The sequence below is a fragment of the Diceros bicornis genome, chromosome 27 (genome assembly GCF_020826845.1).
Source record: "Diceros bicornis minor isolate mBicDic1 chromosome 27, mDicBic1.mat.cur, whole genome shotgun sequence".
Classification (NCBI taxonomy): Eukaryota; Metazoa; Chordata; class Mammalia; order Perissodactyla; family Rhinocerotidae; genus Diceros; species Diceros bicornis.
Genome location: NC_080766.1, coordinates 41078279 through 41097353, shown reverse-complemented (window position 1 = coordinate 41097353; position 19075 = coordinate 41078279). Strand labels below are relative to the sequence as shown.

General features: G+C 44.5%; 1 protein-coding gene across 2 annotated transcripts in view; it reads right to left on the bottom strand.

Moving 5' to 3' along the window:
- The window catches only part of FAM3B (FAM3 metabolism regulating signaling molecule B), a 56984-nt gene that overhangs the window by 23819 nt on the left and 14090 nt on the right, over window positions 1-19075 (bottom strand). For both annotated transcript variants that reach the window (XM_058523134.1, XM_058523135.1), the window contains one exon: window positions 15978-16101. In XM_058523134.1, coding sequence (XP_058379117.1) covers window positions 15978-16101 — 124 coding nt within the window. The remainder of the gene's footprint in view (window positions 1-15977; window positions 16102-19075) is intronic.

The window sequence follows — 19075 nt, the reverse complement described above, 5'->3', positions numbered from 1 at the left end:
TAGACCATTATCTTAGACCATACACAAAAATTAACTCAAAATGGATTAAAGACTTGAATGTGATACCTGAAACCATAAAACTCCTAGAAGAAAATATAGACAGTACACTCTTTGACATCAGTCTTAGCAGCATCTTTTTGAATGCCATGTCTACTCTGATAAGGGGTTAATTTCCAAAATATATAAAGAACTCATACAACTCAATGATAAAAAACCAATAACCTGATCAAAAAGTGGCAGAGGATATGAAGAGACATTTTTCCAAAGAAGATATACAGATGGCCAATAGACACATGAAAAGATGTTCAAAATCACTAATTATTAGGGAAATGCAAACCAAAACTACAATGAGATAGCACCTCACACCGGTCAGAATGGCTATAATTACCAAGACAAAAAATAACAAATGTTGGAGAGGACATGGAGAAATGGGAACACTCATACACTGCTGGTAGGAATGCAAACTGGTGCAGCCACTATGGAAAACTGTATGGAGATTTCTGAAAAAATTAAAAATAGGAATACCATATGATTCAGCTATCTCACTACTGGGTATTTATCCAAAGAACTTGAAATCAACAATCCAAAGAGACTTATGCTCCCCTGTGTTCACTGCAGCATTATTCACAATAGGCAAGACGTGGTGCCAACCCACATGCCCTTCTATGGATGAATGGATAGAGAAGATGTGGTATATATATACCATGGAATACTACTCAGCCATAAAAAAGACAAACTCGTCCCATTTGCAACAACATGGATGGACCTCGAGGGTATGATGTTAAGTGAAATAAGCCAGATAGAGAAAGACAGTACTGCATGATTTCACTCATAGGTGGAAGATAAACAAACACATGGATAGAGACAACAGATTAGTGGTTTCCAATAGGGAATGGAGCTGGGGGGAGGGTGAAAGGGGTAAAGGGGCACATATATATGGTGACAGATAAAAACTAGACTATTGGTGGTGAGCAGGATACAGTCTATACAGAAACTGATATATAATAATGTACACCTGAAATTACACAATGTTATAAACCATTATGACCTCAATAAAATAACTGAGAAAAAAAAGTATGCTTTCTTCATGTCAATGTGACTTTGCAGTTATGAACAAGTAAGCTTATGCAATGGAAGGAAATGTAAGTTTCTAGTCACAAATCACAACAGAAATCCCTTTCTGATTCCCCCTCTGTATACTGAGCTGTAACACTGAGAGCCCTGCTCCCTACCCACCCTTGGTTTGAAAGTCTCCTTGTTCTCAAACTGTTTGTTTCTCCCTCAATAAAATGTTCATATCCAGTGAAGCTCTCTGAAGTGTCTTCTGACAGTCACAGTAATGTAAATGCCGGATTTCGATCCAACCAAAATGACAGTGTGATAACTTAATCAGGACAACGGTAAGAGGAGAGGACAGGAATCATGTAATGATAGAAGATCCCTCACCTACCGAGCAGCAAGTCAACAGGTAATGCCAAAACGAGAAAACCAATACGTCGTGACAGAAATCTGCTACTTAAAGATATGGAAATAAGGAAGGAGACAGCTGAGAGTTGGAGGAGGCTGTCCCTGGCACAGTGACATCTGCAGGTGCCCAGGAAACACATGAATGAGACAAGAGACAGAAAAGCACTTGTCTTTCTACACAAACCTTGTCTGTTTTCTTTATAAGACAATGAGATCTCTGCAACCCAGGACTTTTTGCTTTGTGAGTTGGTTACAAGAAAACACAAGGCTAAACCACAGCGTCTCTTCTCAGGCATCTGGCTGTGTTTATTCCTCTGTTCCTTTCAACTTGTTTTATTTGAGATTATCCTGCTTTAGGCTGCCCCATATTCTGAAAAACATCTAGAATACTGTGTGAAAGTGGGCAAGCTACATTTGGGTACAACATAGTCACACAGTTGGTTGTTCCTTTAGGCTACAGGATTCAAGTTGGTCTACCCAGCATACGCCATGTACGCCAGGGCGGACTCCTGGCTCTGCCGCTAACTAGCTGTGTGACAAGGGGGAAGTCACTGAACCTCTTTATGCCTCAGTTACCTTGTCTGTATCATGGGGATAATAATGGTACCCACCTCACAGGAGTCACATGAAGTGAATACATAAGTGAGTTAGCTGTACTAGGTAAGGATGATGCTGTTGCACTTACACCGTGGCCAGGAGAAGGCTCTGGGCACTGGGCAGCAGTGGAAATCCTGGGCTCTGGGATCTGACTTGGAACAACTCCCGTCTGGCGATGTGATTCTGGATGAGTGACCCCGTCCCACTGTCTCTGCTCCCTTCCAGGGCTTCCCCTCCTCTTCTTTACCATGGGATCCTGCTCAGTTTTCAGGGAGATGTGTGGCAACATCTGGGGACATGTGTGGTTGTCACAACTGGAGGGGGATGTCTGTGGCATCTAGTGGGTGGAGGCCAGGGATGCTGCTCCACTACAACACACAGGGCAACACCCACAACACAGAATCCTTGGTCCAAAGTGTCCATGGAGTGGAGATGGAGAACCCTGAACGGTGACGTAAGCTCCTTGAGGGCAAGAGCCACATGTGCACTGTTGCTGTCCCCCCACTGAGTGCCCTACATGCAGGAGTTCATCAGTGAATGACGTTTATCAATAAACTGGCCGAGTGCAGTGGGCCTTACTTCTACTCAATTCCCAAACACTGAATGGGGTATATGCTGAGATTGTGTATGGTGTAGGAAGCTGAACACGACACAGCTCACGCCCTGAGTGTGCCACACACTCCTTGGGAGGACAAGGTAGGCACAGAGACAAATGAACTAAAAGATGGAAGGATGGAGGGAGGGAGTGGGCCGGCCTGGTGGCATAGTGGTTAAGTTTGTGTGCTCCACTTCAATGGCCCGGGGTTTGTAGGTTCGGATCCTACACACTGCTTATCAAGCCACGCTGTGGCAGGTGTCCCACATATAAAGCAGAGGAAGATGGGCACAGATGTTAGCCCAGGGCCAAGCTTCCTCAGCAAAAAGAGGAGGATTGGCAACAGATAGTAGCTCTGGGCTAATCTTCCTCACACACACACACACACACACACACACACACACACAAAGATGGAGGGCGGGAAATGCAGCAAGTGCCAAGTGCTGTGGGCAACAGACCAACCAACAGCACAAAGGAAGGTGTGCCAGCTTTGGAGAAAGGGCTGGGATAATTAGCAATGGCTTCCTCCTCCCTGTTAGGAACAGCCCACATTCTCCCTCACCTATAGGAATTATTTAATGGCCTGAGCATCCTTCAGCTGGGGGTTATGGATGGCATTATGTTCCCTCAAAACTCAAATGCTGAAGTCCTAGCCCCCGGAATGTGCCCTGAATGTGATCTCCTTTGGAGACAGGACCTCTAAAAGAGGTGATGAAGTTAAACAAGGTCTTTGGGGTGATCCCTAATCCAATGTGACCGGTGTCCTTTTTAAAAGGGGAAATTTGGACACAGACACACACACAGAGGGAAGGCGATGTGAAGACACAGGAAGAAGACAGCCGTCTACAATGCAAGAAGAGAGGATGAAACAGATTCTCCCCCACAGCCTCAGAGGGAAGGAGCCCTCACCTCCTGACACCATGATCTTGGACTTCTGGCCTCCAGATTGAGACAATAAATTTCTGTTGTTTAAGCTGCCAAGTCTGCGGTACTTTGCTATGGCCACTCTAGCAAAGGACTACACTACACTGGGACAGCTCCAGGAGCCAGGATTTATGTAGGCTATCGTGGGTGATCACACAGAACCTGAGACAAGCTAAATGGAGGTGAGGCTGCAGAGAGACACTGTACCTGCTTTAATCCATGGGGGTGAGGACCATAATACAAAATGGAAGAAAACATGTATCTGCTGAATTTTGGTGTTTCCATGACTTTGAGGGGCTGTGCCACATAGTCAAAGAAGAGTACAAAATATAAACTAAGTTCTGTTCCAGATAAAGCTGATGGTGCTCAGGGCAAGCTGCCCCAGGAAGCACCACTCTGGTATGCGGATTATTTCGAGCTGAAGACAATAAGGACTCAGAGAACTCAGGAAGAATATTTGAGTTTCCCCTTCCAAACTGCCTAAAAAATTTAAAACAAAAGATCTGTTTCAGGAAGGAGTTACTATCATGACTGCTATAAAGATAATGTAGGATAGAGGTTACAATAGAAAAGGCACCAACAAGCCCATTTATCAGAAGTTCTGTCTCTCTGGCCACATGCTCTGGATGGCCCTGCGAGGAGTTACCAGACAATCATTTACAAGGAAAGTCTCCATTTGTAAAGGTATCTCCCTCTCTGTATTGGGAAGAGGGGGGATGACCTCATTTCTAGAGACTTATCAATGTAGAAGGTGAGGCCTTAAAACTGCATAATAAACCTTACTCTTGTTTACTGTGCTTTAGTGGTAAGCTCCTGTAACTGACACCCACACCCCCAACATCCTCCTTTGTCGTTGGCTGAACATGATATTTAAGACGAGAATTTCTGCTATTGTGTTGAGAAATGCAGTGTCCCTGCTTCCTCCCATGTATACATGTTATTAAACTTGATATTATTTTCTCCTGCTAACCTGTCTTGTTGATTATTTGGCAAGCCGTAAGAACCTTAAGGGAAAGGGCAGAGGGGGATTCCTCATCTTCCCCCGACAGTTTTGGCGTAGTCCGCAGGAGCTGCACTGGCTGGCAAGTTGCCTTCTCTGGTTGGAAGACCTGCCTTCTCCCTGGACTACTGCAGATGATGAGATACGGGAACGCCTGACGAAAGCCGGCAAAAAGGTAAGACTTCTTACCACATCAGCCTCCTGGAATCTCTATCTGCGGAGTCCGGCGGAAGGAAATGGTGAAAATTTTTTCTCTTTCTAAATTTAGATTGGCAGGAGAAAATATTTGGGAAACTAGTTTCTTGTGCTTTTAGTGACTCTTGGTTTAAATTTGGTAGAGTACTCTTGGTTTTAATCTTGATCCCTTTTCCTCCCAGAATAGTCTCTGTCTTGTTCTGTGTCCTGAGAACTTGGCTTTGTGACCAGTGAGAATATTCTCCTTGGTCTCCACCATACGGAAGGTGCATTTACCGGGCTGCCCCTTGGTGGCCAGTCGAATAGACTGGGGTTCCGAACTGTCTCTTTGTCCGGCTGTGCCAAGCTCTCAGGGGAGTTTGTCATAAAGGGCCCAGTCCATAAGGGCTTTTGTCGTCTTAACCTTCGTTGCTTGTTAGTGCTGGAAAAATCCCATTCCAGTATCGCCTGCCCGGTGTCACAGATTAGCGGGTCTGTGACTGGAGGTGTCCCGCACTATTGTGGGAGACCGGAGACAGCGTTTTCACTACACCATCCTTACTGCCTGTGCAACGAAGGTCTTTACTTTCTCTGAATATCTTTGGGAGTGAATTCTGTGGATCATGGGGGCTACATCATCTGCGCCCTCACCAGCGATGCCTCTTGCGGCCATGGGAAAGATTTATTCTAAACGTAGAAAGTTACCTCCGGGTCTTTCCTTAAAAAGGCTTATTGGATTGAGTCACTATTGGAATAAATATACAAATAAAGATCCTACTCGTCAATGGCCAGACGATAGATCCTTTAAATTGGAAAAACTTCTATATTTAAAAAATATTTTAGAGAGCTCTCATGCCAAGCAGCTGCCTTATTGGTATTTATGAGAAGATCAAATTAAAAAAAAAACCAAAAAAGTATAACGGCTAGCCTTAGGGAATCTCTTAATAAAATAAAAGAACAAAAGTTGGAGTTAGAACAAAGATTGAAAGTCAAATTTACTGAAAATTCCCTTTCTCCTCCCTCCTACACTCCCTTATATCCCCAACTCCCTGTCCCTGACTCCCCAGAAGATCTTTTAGATCTCTGTGCCCCTGGCCCAAATCCTCCCCCTCAAGACTTATCTCCTCAGCCACCTCCTCAGCCAGTTCCCTTAGGTCCCAGGACTCCAACTTCTCCGAAGGACATTCAGCTGCCTGTTTTAACTTCTCTCACTGTTGAAGACTTACAGGGGGCGCTTAGGCCTGACCTCCAAGCAAGGGGCATACAGGTTACTTGTGTCAATGCTAAAAACCAAGAAGTAAATTTAATAGAAACACCCAAGAAGGGCAAGAAGGTTCGTTTTGCTGTGTCTTACAACTCCTCCTACTTTCCAGGGCTCTGTAATCACGCTCTGTCAGCTTCAGACATTCCTATGCAGTGTCCATTGCAGATGTATCCTAGACCTCCGCTACAGAAAATTCATGTCCCCTGGACAGCAGCTCATCTATTAAATTATAAAACTCTCCTGCCTCCATTGTCAGAAGACCCTACTAAATTTAGAAAAAAATTAAAAAGATTAGTGGCTATTCATAGCCCCACCCACCGAGACCTTGACTGGCTGCTAAGGGGCGTTCTTCCAGCCCATGACTACACTGTAGTTATCAGACAGGCCAGACGGCCCCCTGGAGAAAACCCCCTTCATAAAAAAAATAGATGGCCAGACCCTCTCCCAGGCGCTCCTGCAGATGACCAAGAAGTGGCACAGCTAGAGGCTGATATTCAAGGTTTAATAGGAGCGATTCTAGAGGCGTTTCCTCCTAAAGTTAATTAGTCAAAAATTAAATTATGCACTCAGAACAAGGGGGAACATCCTAAAGCTTTTGTTAAATGGTTTATTCAGACTTTCCAAAGACACACTGCATTAAATCCGGAAGCCCCAGAGCACAGAAATCTCCTAATTTCTGCTTTAGTTAGAAATTTTCTTCCTGATATAAAAAAACAAATTCAAAACAGTGTGGTTGGTTGGGCAGGGCAACCATTAAGTGTAATAATGGAGGCTGCTACACAATTCTTTAAAAATTGTCAGCAAGAAAGCAAAAAAAAAAAAAAGAATTAAAGACAACTCTTCTTGCTTTGCAAATTAAATCTTTTAAAAAGCAAAAATTCAACCCTAAAAGTAAACTAAAGCCCACTCAGAGGTCTCCCTATTTGCCTTCAGACAATTGTAGGTATTACAAGAAACCAGGGCATTGGAAAAGGGCATGTCCCGCTCTTAAGAGAAGGGAAAGTTTAAAAAAATGTTCCTGCTTGGCCCCAGCACCCTCAAAAGGCTCATTTTTCTCCACCTGAGGGGCATTTCTCCCTCAAATGATGGGGTCAGCAGATCCTCAGTCGCACCCCTGAGCCTACAGTTAAACTTAAAATAAAAGATCGGGAACTGGATTTCCTAAATGACACTGGTGCGACATTCTCTACTATCCGTTCAAAGGATTTATCTCTACCTGTTACCTCTGATTCTATCAAGCTGTTAGAGTCTCTGGACAGCCTATTTCACTGCCCAGATCTAAGCCCACTCCAATATCTTTAGGCCCCCTTAACACTCATCATGCTTTTTTAGTTTCTGACTGTTCACCAGCAAACCTCTTTGGCCGAGATTTGTTATGTAAATTCAATGCCACTATAAATTGTAATGAAAAAGGTGTTTTTATCTCCTTGCCTTCTGACCAAGCCCCAAGTCTCCTACTTTCCATGATAAAAACTTGTCCTGATTTAAATCCTTCTGAGAAAGATGAGTCTTTAAAAAATGTCCCAATCAGTCTTTGGGCTACACATGCAAATGAGGTAGGATTGTTGCTTAGTGCTGAGCCCGTGCACGTTACTTAGGAAAAAAATAAACCGTTTCCATCAGTAGCCCAATACCCGCTCTCCAGAGATGCCGAGCAAAAAATTCAACCCATAATAAACTCCCTTTTACAACAGGGCGTACTAGTTTTTACTTCCTCGCCCTATAACACTCCAATCTTGCCAGTAAAAAAAGAAGGCAAATTTGACTCAGACGGGAACCAAATCTATAGATTTGTACAAGACCTCAGAGCCATAAACTCTTTTGTAATTCCTCGGCATCCTGTGGTCCCTAATCCAGCTGTCATCCTGACCTCAATACCTGCTGATGCAGCCTGGTTTACAGTAGCTGACCTCTGCTCAGCTGTCTTTTCAATCCCTTTACACTCTGACTCACAATTTCTTTTCACATTTACATTTAAAGGGAGACAATTAACATAGACTCGAATACCTCAGAGATATTGTGAGACCCCTCAATATTTTCCCAGGTCCTTAAAGCTGACTTAGATTCTATAGTCTTTACTCAAGGCTCCACTCTTGTTCAATATGTTGATGACCTTTTACTCTGTAATCCAACTAAGCAGGGGGCTCTTACAGATTCTCTCATTCTCCTGAAAGCCCTAGCTGAAAGAGGCCATAAAGCCTCCAGGTCTAAACTTCAGTGGGTGCAAATGACTGTTACCTACTTAAGACATGAGATATCTCAAGACATTCAAAAGCTAACCCCCAAACGCCTTGAGTCAATTTTATCCATCCCTCTCCCCAAAACAAAAAAACAGCTACGTAAATTTCTAAGAGCTGCTGGTTACTGCCACCAATAGATTCCTAATTTTACAGCCCTTGCTAAACCTCTATATTCTCTTCTCCCAGATATCGCCCCAGAGCCTATTTCCTGGCCCTCAGAGGCATTAAACTCCTTTGAGGCCTTAAAAATAGCTTTGTCCATACCTCCGGCTCTTGGCTTACCTAATTTTGACAAGCCTTTTCATCTATACTGTCATGAAAATAATGAAATTGCTACAGGCATTCGAGGGCAATCTTTTGCCTCTCAAATACGTCCTATAACATATTTCTCATGCCAACTAGACCCTGTGGCATCAGGCATGCCCCCATGCTTACGTGCGGTGGCTGCAGCTGCCACCCTGATTGATAAGGCCAGTACTCTTACATTAGGCTCTCCCATTCACCTCTATGTCCCACATTCTGTGTCAGCTATTTTACAAGTTCATAGGACACAACACCTCTCTACACGGCGACAGACCACCTATGAACAGGCTCTTTTAACTAACCCTTCCATCATCTTACATCGTTGCAACACTTTAAATCCAGCTACTTTACTGCCCCTTCCTGATGATGGAGAGCCCCACTCCATTCCACATGATTGCCTTGCAACTATAGAAATGGTCTCAAAGCCACAAGAGGATCTCTCAGACACCCCTTTAGACAATCCAGACTTACTTCTGTTTTGTGACGGCTCCTGTAAACGAAATTCCCGGGGAAGCATAATAACTGGTTATGCCATAGTTTCCCCACATGGAACTCTTAAAGATTATTCTTTGCCCACCATAAGATCAGCCCAAGCTGCTAAACTCATAGCTCTTACTAGGGTCTGCACATTAGCAAAAAAAAAAACCGCCACTATTTACACAGACTCCAAATATGCTTTTGGAGTCTGCCATGCTGTTGGCACAATTTAAATATCCCGTAGATTCTTAACCTCTACAAAAACTCCTATTGCTAATAAACACTTAATTGCAGCCTTATTACAAGCTATTCACTTTCCTTCAAAAATTGCCATTGTTCATTGTTCAGCCCATACTAAGGAGATTGATGCCATATCTTTAAGAAATGACAGGGCTGACAGAGCTGCTAAACATGTCGCTCACTATGGACCCCCTTATCCGTTTTCCACCCAATTTTTAAACCTGCCTTTATCCCTGACTGATGGTATTAACTATCAGACAAATGCCCCACAATCTAAAAAAGACAATTAGATACAAAAGGGTGCCAAACAATTATCAGATAGATTATACATTGGACCAAATAGACTTCCAGTAGCTCCTTTTCTTCTGACTTTTTGGCTTACACTTATCTCCCACCAAATGGGACATAGGTGCAAACGGGGGAGAGTTAAGGAACTAAAAGACAATTGGTTTTGCCCTGGCATCCATAAAATTTCTGACCAAATCACCTCCCAGTGCACAACTTGCAAATCTTACCAAGTTTCTGGGAGAAATCGGTGTGATCCAGGAAGTCCTCCCAGGCCCACGCTGCCTTTTGCAGCACTCCAAATGGATTTTATAGACTTGCCCTCAGCTTTAGGTTACTCTCACTGTTTGGTTATTGTCTGCATGTTTAGTGGATGGACTGAATGCTATCCGACCAGACATGCAGATGCCACAACAGTGGTAAAGAAATTAATAACTGAAGTTATTCCTCGCTTTGGCGTTCCTTTATGGATTGAATCAGACCAAGGAACTCATTTTACAGCAGAGATAAACCACTTGCTTGCAAAAACTCTGGGGTATTCATTAAAATTTCATACCCCATGTCACCCTCAGTCATCAGGGCAAGTGGAACGTAAAAATCTAGATATAAAAAAAACTCTAGGAAAAGTCTGTCAAGAAACTAGACTTAAATGGCCAGAAGCTCTGCCCTTGGCCCTTATGAAGATTCAAAATACTCCAAATAGAAGGCATGGACTGACTCCTTTTGAAATAGTTTTTGGGAGTGACGTCAGCATCATGGCGGAGTGAGCTTTCCCGTGAACTCTTCCCCCGACAAGATACAACAAAAGGAACAGTCACAGACCAACAACGGAATCCCAGACAGTGAAAAGCTAGAGCGGAAAGATCCACACTGCCGCACACCTGAGAGCGGAACGTGCTGGGCCCCGGAGGAAGTGGGGAGAGGTAAGGAGAACTCCTCTCCCTCCCCATCAGATCAGCGATCTGGTCCGTGCGGCTCCCAGAGAGGGGGGAGGGGCGGCCCTCGGCGGGGAAACCGTAGCTCTTCGGACTCTCTCAGCCAGTGGGAAACTCCCGCACAGAGGACTCAGAAGAGCCACAGGGCTACCATCAACATCTGAGCACCCCAGAGAGTGGATAAAGAGGGGCAAACGAGAAGCCTCCCACGTCAGGGACCCAGAGGGCAAAAGAGAGAGCTCCCCCCTCCCCGCAAACCAGACCCTGCAGCTCAACCGACCAGACCAGACCTAGTGATCTGCAGCAGACCAGACCAAGAGATCCGCGGCAGGCCTGATCAAACGACCCGACCCATGAATCGCAGCCGGGAAAAAAAAAAAAAAAAAAAACTGCAGATCGCAGCAGAAAAACCGGGGCAGAGCGCAGGGGGCTTAGACGACACAGCCCTTTACCACCAGACAGTGGCGGCAGGTGGAAATTGCAACCAGAGATTTCCAGGATGAGGAAAAACAAAACCAACACAGGAACCACAATGCAAAGATATATGAAATCACCAGACCAGAAACAAAATGACAAGCACCCAGAAATCAACCCCGAAGACACAGAAATCCATAATCTAAATGACAGAGATTTCAAAATAGCTATCATAAAAACACTCAACAAAATACGAGACAACACAGACAAACAATTCAATGAGATTAGGAGTTTCTTCACAAAAGAGATTGAAATCATAAAGAAAAACCAATCAGTGCTGATGGAGATGAAGAAAACAATGGAGGAGATAAAGGAGAACCTGGAATCTTTAAAGAACAGAGCTGACAATATGGAGGAAAGAATTAGCACTTTACAGGATAGGAATACAGATATACTCCAGATGGAAGAGGAGAGAGAACTAAGACTAAAAAGAAATGAAGAAAGACTCCGAGAAATATCTGACTCTATTAGAAAATGTAACATAAGAATTATAGGTATTCCTGAGGGAGAGGAGAGGGAAAGAGGAACAGAGAGCCTATTCAAGGAAATAATAGCTGAGAACTTCCCAAATCTGGGGAAGGAGCAGGAAATACCAGTAAGCGAAGCCAACAGGACACCTATATATATTAACAGACTAAGGCCTTCACCACGACACCTAGTGGTAAGGCTAGCCAGGGTCAATGACAAAGAAACAATATTAAGGGCAGCTAGACAAAAAGAAAAAATAACGTACAAAGGAACTCCCATCAGGCTCTCAGCGGATTTCTCAACAGAAACTTTTCAGGCTAGAAGAGACTGGAATGATATATTCAAAATACTAAAAGACAAAAACTTTCAGCCAAGAATACTCTATCCAGCAAAAATATCCTTCAAATATGATGGAGAAATAGTAACTCTCCCAGATAAACAAAAGCTAAGGGAGTTCATGGCCACGAGACCCCCACTACAAGAAATACTCAAGAAGGCCCTCAGGCCTGAAAAAAAGAAGAGAAAGGGAACACAAAGCTTGGAGCAAGGATAAAAGTAGGTAGACAAACTCAGAAAAATAGTAGATCTTTATCGGAATAGGTTAGCAACCACTTAAATACTAAATTCAAAGATCAAAGGAAGAAACTCACCAAAAATAAATTTAACCTCATCACTGTAAACACACAGCCACAACACAAGACAGAATAAGGTATAACAAGAACAACTTAGAAGGGGAAGAGGAAAGTGATTGAATTGACTTAGTATAAGGAAATAGGAGGCCATCAGATAATGGACTATCTCATACACAAGATTTTTTTCCCAAACCTCAAGGCAACCACTAAACAAATAATCAAAACAAACCACATATGATAAACAAAGAGAAAACTAGACGAGTCACAAGACAGAACAACCAAACTGAATTGGCAGTCCGAAACAAATGGGACAAGAAACAAAGGAAATGCAAAAGAACCAGAAAATAAGTGACAAAACAGCAACATTAAGCCCTCATATATCAATAATTACCCTAAATGTAAATGGATTGAACTCTCCAATCAAAAGATACAGAGTGGCAGGATGGATTAAAAAGCAAGACCCAACAATATGCTGCCTTCAGGAAACACATCTTAGCACTAAAGACAAGCACAGGCTCAGAGTGAAAGGATGGAAGACAATACTCCAAGCTAATGGCAAACAAAAGAAAGCAGGTGTTGCCACACTCATATCAGACAAAGTAGACTTCAAGATAAAACAGGTTAAGAAAGACAAAGAAGGGAAATATATAATGATAAAAGGGACACTCCATCAGAAGTGTCCCTTATTCCAGAAGAAATAGTTTTTGGACGTCCGATGCCTACTGGCGTCTCTAAACCTTCAATTCCTAGATTAAATAAATATTATGGGAACTTAAGTAAACAATTTGATGCTATGACTAGTTATATACAAAAATTAACTAGTATACTTGAAGCATATCGTCAACAGGTAAAAGAGGCGTGGCCCCCACCTTCTGACAAGCCTTGCCATCCCTTTCGACCAGGAGACCGTGTGTACATCAAGGTCTTTAAAAGAAAACACGCACTGTCACCTCGCTAGAAAGGACCTTATGAAGTCTTACTGACGACCTGCAGTGCCATCAAAATAAAAAAAAAAATCTTCCTAGATCCATGCAAGCCACGCCAAAATAGACCCAGAACATCGCTCTCAAGACAACTGAGAGATAATCCCCACAGGTGACCTTAAACTAAGGATTTCGAGGGCCAAAACCCAGGCCCCAGAAACAGCCGACATCACGAAGTAGACAGCTTTTCCCAAGACCACAGATCAAAAAAAGCTACTTTGACCCATTTCCTCCCCCTTGCTTTAAAACTCAGGATATATATACACACTCACACACACACAAACTATTAGTAGATATATACATGTGTATATATATATATATATTTTTTTTAATCATTTATTAAAAAGCTGACTGGAGAGTGCTGGTCTCTATCTGTCCCTCTTCCCTTCTCTAAGTCTCCGCTATGGGCTCTTTTCCAATCTGTGTCTTGTTTTTACTAACCCTCTCCTTTTCAACAGGTCGGGCACAGACCAAACACCCCCTTATGCCAGTTTACCAAGCCCTAGTCATGCTAACTAATCAATCTGACTGTTGGTTATGTCAACAGCTAGATAGTGCAAAAGAACCTGAACTAGTCTTTGTTCCTGCTGATATGAACAACTGGTGGACTAAATAAGAAAAATAAATGAATAACAAATTATGGTATCTGCAACAAGGGAAACTTCACTCTGCTTCTTCTCCTGGTGAGTCACTTGGGCCCCAGAAAGACTACTTAAAAGGTCAAAGACTGTCCCTTGCCCAAGTACAAGCAATAGGTAAAAGTTTTTCCCTCTGCATTGAAAGCAAACATGGCGCTAGACCTTTCCTGGGTGACATACCGAGACAATATTGCAGTCAAACTCTGTGGTTTGATTCCACAGGTGGCATCTTCAGAACTCTCAAGGGAATTATAAGTGACTCTATCACTACTCCCTCTGGCACAAACATTTGCCAAATCACCAAGTGCTCTAGATGGCTTACGAGCCACCCGTGTGCAACTTGGGGTATCGCAGCTATCCGCATGGTTAAGCTGCCCAATGCCACAGACTATATATGGGTGGATCAAAAATCTAGACTCACCTGGTCAGGTGACAAGACCAGGCTTTATAGCTGCCAAAATCAGACTGCAGGCCTCCTGTACCAGCTATTCCACAATCTGTTCTGTTCTCGCAGACTGACAGGAGCTCATGAGAAATAGAGATGTTTAGGTAATAACAGTGCAAGTGGCACAGATCATAAAATAGTCCAGATCCTGGGAACTACAGACTCAATTCTAACCTTGTCTTTAAACTACACTGGTCTTTTCATTTTATGCGGCAACAAAGTGTATAAAGGATTCCCACCTAATTGGTAAGGACGATGCGGACTTGGATACCTGGCTCCTTCTGTCACCAAACACTCCACCTTAAATGCCAGCCAAATTACAAACTTGGGTTCATTTCTTCATAAGATTGTGCCACATAAACGTGCCAGTCGAGAAATCGTGGAAACTCCACTTGTGTATCACAACTCCAAGTTCTTTTCAGCCTTGAGAGTCCTATTCCCCAGCTTTGGAGATTATGAGTTGGAAAAGGCAATCTTAAATCTCTCTATGATAATAGAGCACGAGTTCAACACCACCATGCAAACCTTGAACATACTCCAGTCAGAGATTAACAGCCTAGCCTCTGTGCTGCTCCAAAATCGACGTGCTCTGGATGCACTCACTGCCCAGCGAGGAGGAGCATGTGCAATCATTGCAGAAAAATGTTGCTTTTATGTAAATCAAACAGGTCAAGTAATATCTAACTTAAATCTATTAAAAGAAAAGATTGACATTTTTCATCAGATAAACGAAGCTCACACATTTTATTAGACTGACTTATTTCCAAGATTGGGGGACTGGTTTAATGGAGTGTAAAAAAATGTGCTCCAATTTGTTCTTTTCTGCTTGTTCATCTTCATTCTAATCTATGTTCTTTTCTCTCTTTGCAGACTTCTTATCACTCAGATACTAACCCGATTTCTCTCTCCACAGTCACCAGCTCAGTTTTTAATATGTGAAACTTCTAGGGAAGTTTCAGAGGAGGGAACTGATGGTGCTCAGGGCAAGCTACCCCAGGAAGCACCACTCTGGTATGCGGATTATTTCGAGCTGAAGACAATAAGGACTCAGAGAACTCAGGAAGCATATTTGAGTTTCCCCTTCCAAACTGCCTAAAAAATTTAAAACAAAAGATCTGTTTCAGGAAGGAGTTATTATCATGACTGCTATAAAGATAATGTAGGATAGAGGTTACAATAGAAAAGGCACCAACAAGCCCATCTTATCAGAAGTTCTGTCTCTCTGGCCACATGCTCTGGATGGCCCTGCGAGGAGTTACCAGACAATCATTTACAAGGGAAGTCTCCATTTGTAAAGGTATCTCCCTCTCTGTATTGGGAAGAGGGGGGATGACCTCATTTCTAGAGACTTATCAATGTAGAAGGTGAGGCCTTAAAACTGCATAATAAACCTTACTCTTGTTTACTGTGCTTTAGTGGTAATCTCCTGTAACTGACTCCCCCCACCCCCAACATCCTCCTTTGTCGTTGGCTGAACATGATATTTAAGATGAGAATTTCTGCTATTGTGTTGAGAAACGCAGTGTCCCTGCTTTCTCCCATGTATACATGTTATTAAACTTGATATTATTTTCTCCTTCTAACCTGTCTTGTTGATTATTTGGCCAGCCATAAGAACCTTAAGGGAAAGGGCAGAGGGGGATTCCTCCTCTTCCCCCGACAATGCCATAGGAAACAATCCGCGTCCCCCCCAGTGAGCACTGGGTGGCACTCCCAGTTCTAGGTGGACGCTCTCAGGCTTTGCCTGAGGTCAAGGCCACGCCCTTCTCTCCCAGGAGCAGAAGGGAAAGAATCAGGTGGGAGAGCTATGTTTTCTTTCTCCACATGGGTACTTACAGCTCGTCCTCAAAGCAGATTTTGGCGTACTTGTCCCTGCCACCCCCGCTGAGCAAACGGTAGGCATAGGTGTCCTTGGGGCACGGGGTCCAGTGGTCGCATTTTTGCCTTTTAGGGGCTGGGGCTGTAAGGAACAAGAAGGCGACAGTCAGCATCATGCACGTATTTATCAGAGGAAACCACTGCTTGACCGTGAACGGCAGCCATTGTATCCCATGATGTCACACCGGCAAGTCCCAGTGGAGTGGGGACAAACTGGAGTGGGGGAGGGGTCACCAATTTTCATTAGGAGCATTGGAAATTCCCCTGAAGATACAAAGTTCATGTAATCTGCTTTTGTCATACAATAACAAATATGCAAAAAGAAGGGGATGTTGAGTAGGCATAACAATTCAAAAGAGCTGGGAATCTGCCCGAGGCTGGCGGCCGCCTACCTCACACTCTCAGCAGGCAATGCGTATTTTGTATTACAATCAAAGGAAGATTACTTGGGTCTAAGAGTGCTGGTGAATGAAGCAATAGCCATCTATGGGGCATCTACCCAGCTTCTGCATTTACACACCCTGACGCGCGCGCGCGCGCGCGCGCGCGCGCGCGCGCGCGCACACACACACACCCCCCTCTGGCCATGGCTGACCCCTCTCTCCTTTCCCTTGAGCCTGAGGCACTGAGCTTTCTTGCTGGGGACACTATGACATCAGTGCTGGCAGGCCCTGGAGATGATGGCCCAGCACCCCCACTTCACGGAGGTCAGCAACTGGGGAGAACCAGGCACCTGTCTGAGGAGCCTGGCTGGCCCTGGACGGCCCCCATGCATCTCCCACTGCTAGGGGCTGTGCTGCCATCACCACCAGATGTGTCTCCCTGCTCACATCACAGGTGTGGCTGGCTGTCCCCGTCCACAGGACCCACCGCGCTGTGCTTGGTTCAAATTGAGATCTGAGTCCCCAGAAAAAAATTTAGGAAGTGCTCTCACTCCTGCAGTCTGACTGGGGCTGGGGCTCTGTTTAATGGATTACTGGGCTTCTCTGATTTAGGGCACAGGGCTATAAGGACAGCCAGACAAGTGGTAAAACACACAAGACGAGATACCGCGACGAAGGCAAACAGCACCACTCTGGGCGGCCCTGCTGGAGACAACCGGGGTGCAGATGAGCACGGTGACAGCGAGCTGCTGCCGCTGAGCTGGACGAGGGCAGAGATTCCTGGTGACCACAGGAACTGGGTGTGCCCCCAGCCCTCGGTGCCCAGGAGGAGAAAGCAGAGTTCTTCAGGGAGTATGCACCCCAACATCACGTCTACTCACCCCTTCACATCTCTTCCTCCTCACCCGCCCCACCCCATCGCTGACCACCCACGCTGCCCAGCCTGCTCCGGTTTATCTTCTTTTCCTTAGCTCTCATCACTCTCTAATATCCTACTGTCTACTTTTTTAAAAATTCTCCCTGACGGCTAGGATGTCGTCTGTTTATTTTCCACTGCACCCTCCCCAGCACTAAGTCCGGTGTGGCGCACACGGCTGCCCCGCCAGTGTTTGCTGAGCAAACACATGGACATCTGGCCCCTTGGTGGGGCAAAAATCTGCACCTACTTTGACAGATGGCTTCCGAGAAACTGAGCCCTAATTTTCTAAATAAGAAAGGACCATGAGATTTTATCTTTCCTTATTTAATTTCTGCATAAGAAAACTGGAAGTCATAGAAAAGCAGAAAGGAGGAAAAAAATCCGACATATTTTCACTCTAAAGAGTCGTCATTGTTTTATCTTTTGGCATATTTCCTTCTAGACTTTTCCATGCATAGAGGGCATCTGCAAAGCTGCAAAACATACATTAAACATATTTACACAGTATGTTGCATTACTTACATTTTCAAATAACAGACTCGATATGCTTTTTCTCAATCTCCAGACACCTAAATTTAAAGCAAGGGATCTAAGCACTGACATGAAAACTGCTATAAAGACAGTATCCTTCCAGTGTTTCTAGAGTTTTGGACACTACTGTGTATTAATTTTAATTAAAAACATTTAATAATAATGCTCATTACTTTAAATTTAGAGGTAATTTACCTAAAAACACATTGAGCAGAGTATTTGAAAATGCAAGTAAGATACTGTGTAAGAGCAGGCGTGCCCCGTTTCCCGACTTGGCAGATGTCCTGAATGCACTATTCTCAACCTAGAGGGAAGGCTCTAGAGTGGGGTCCACACTCATCCTCCCTGTCGCCCCGTTTCCCTTAACAAGCACATAGTCTTGCTCACTTCCTGTGGACCCTGCTGTTCTCGGCACGACTGGCCCAGGATTCACAGAACCAGCCCTCTGCTCTCGGAGAACGACGCTGTTTCCATGCCCCTTTGCCATCCTCACACTGCTGCAGGACTGCACTGGCCACGTGATCCTTTCAGCTAGACAATGAGAAGGACGTACGTCCTCCCTGGGAGCGCCGGGCATGACAGCCGTGCTATGATGACTCGCAGAGGTGGAGGGTCTGGCACAGCCCCGGCCCCAGCGGAGCTTAAGAGATAAGGCCACGAGGACACCGAGGACAGTGTGTACCTCCAACCCCTACGTGATATGGAAATTTGGAGACAGCACAATAGCAGGCTAGCGAGGGAAACCTGGAAAGGTATTCTGCTTTGTTTTAAAGCCAGCTGAAAAAACAGAAGCAGACAAACAGGGTCTGTAGACATTGCAAATGAGACAGAGAAAGATTCCTGTGAGTGAAAGAGGCAGGGGCTCTTCCAGAGCCACCGCAAAGCATCCACCACGTTGCTCTTGAAGCTGGACCCTGAAGAGAGACGCCCCAGGTATACATACCCGGCCGCACATTTCCCGCCACCAACCGTGCCCTGACCGGCTCCTGTGCAACCACACGGTCCGGTCAGTGAGTGCCAAAGCAGCTCGCAAAGCAGAGAGAAGTTCAACCTAAGTCAGAAACTACACCTCCGCGTCATGGGGAAGGGGAGGGTAACAAGGCCTGAGGCTAGAGCACTTACTTGCAAAAATGCTGGAAAGACTGATAAAATAATCAGTGTTTTTATGATTTAGCTAAGGGCTGTGCCCGCAAACAAATCAAATAACAGTTTTGACTTCAAAG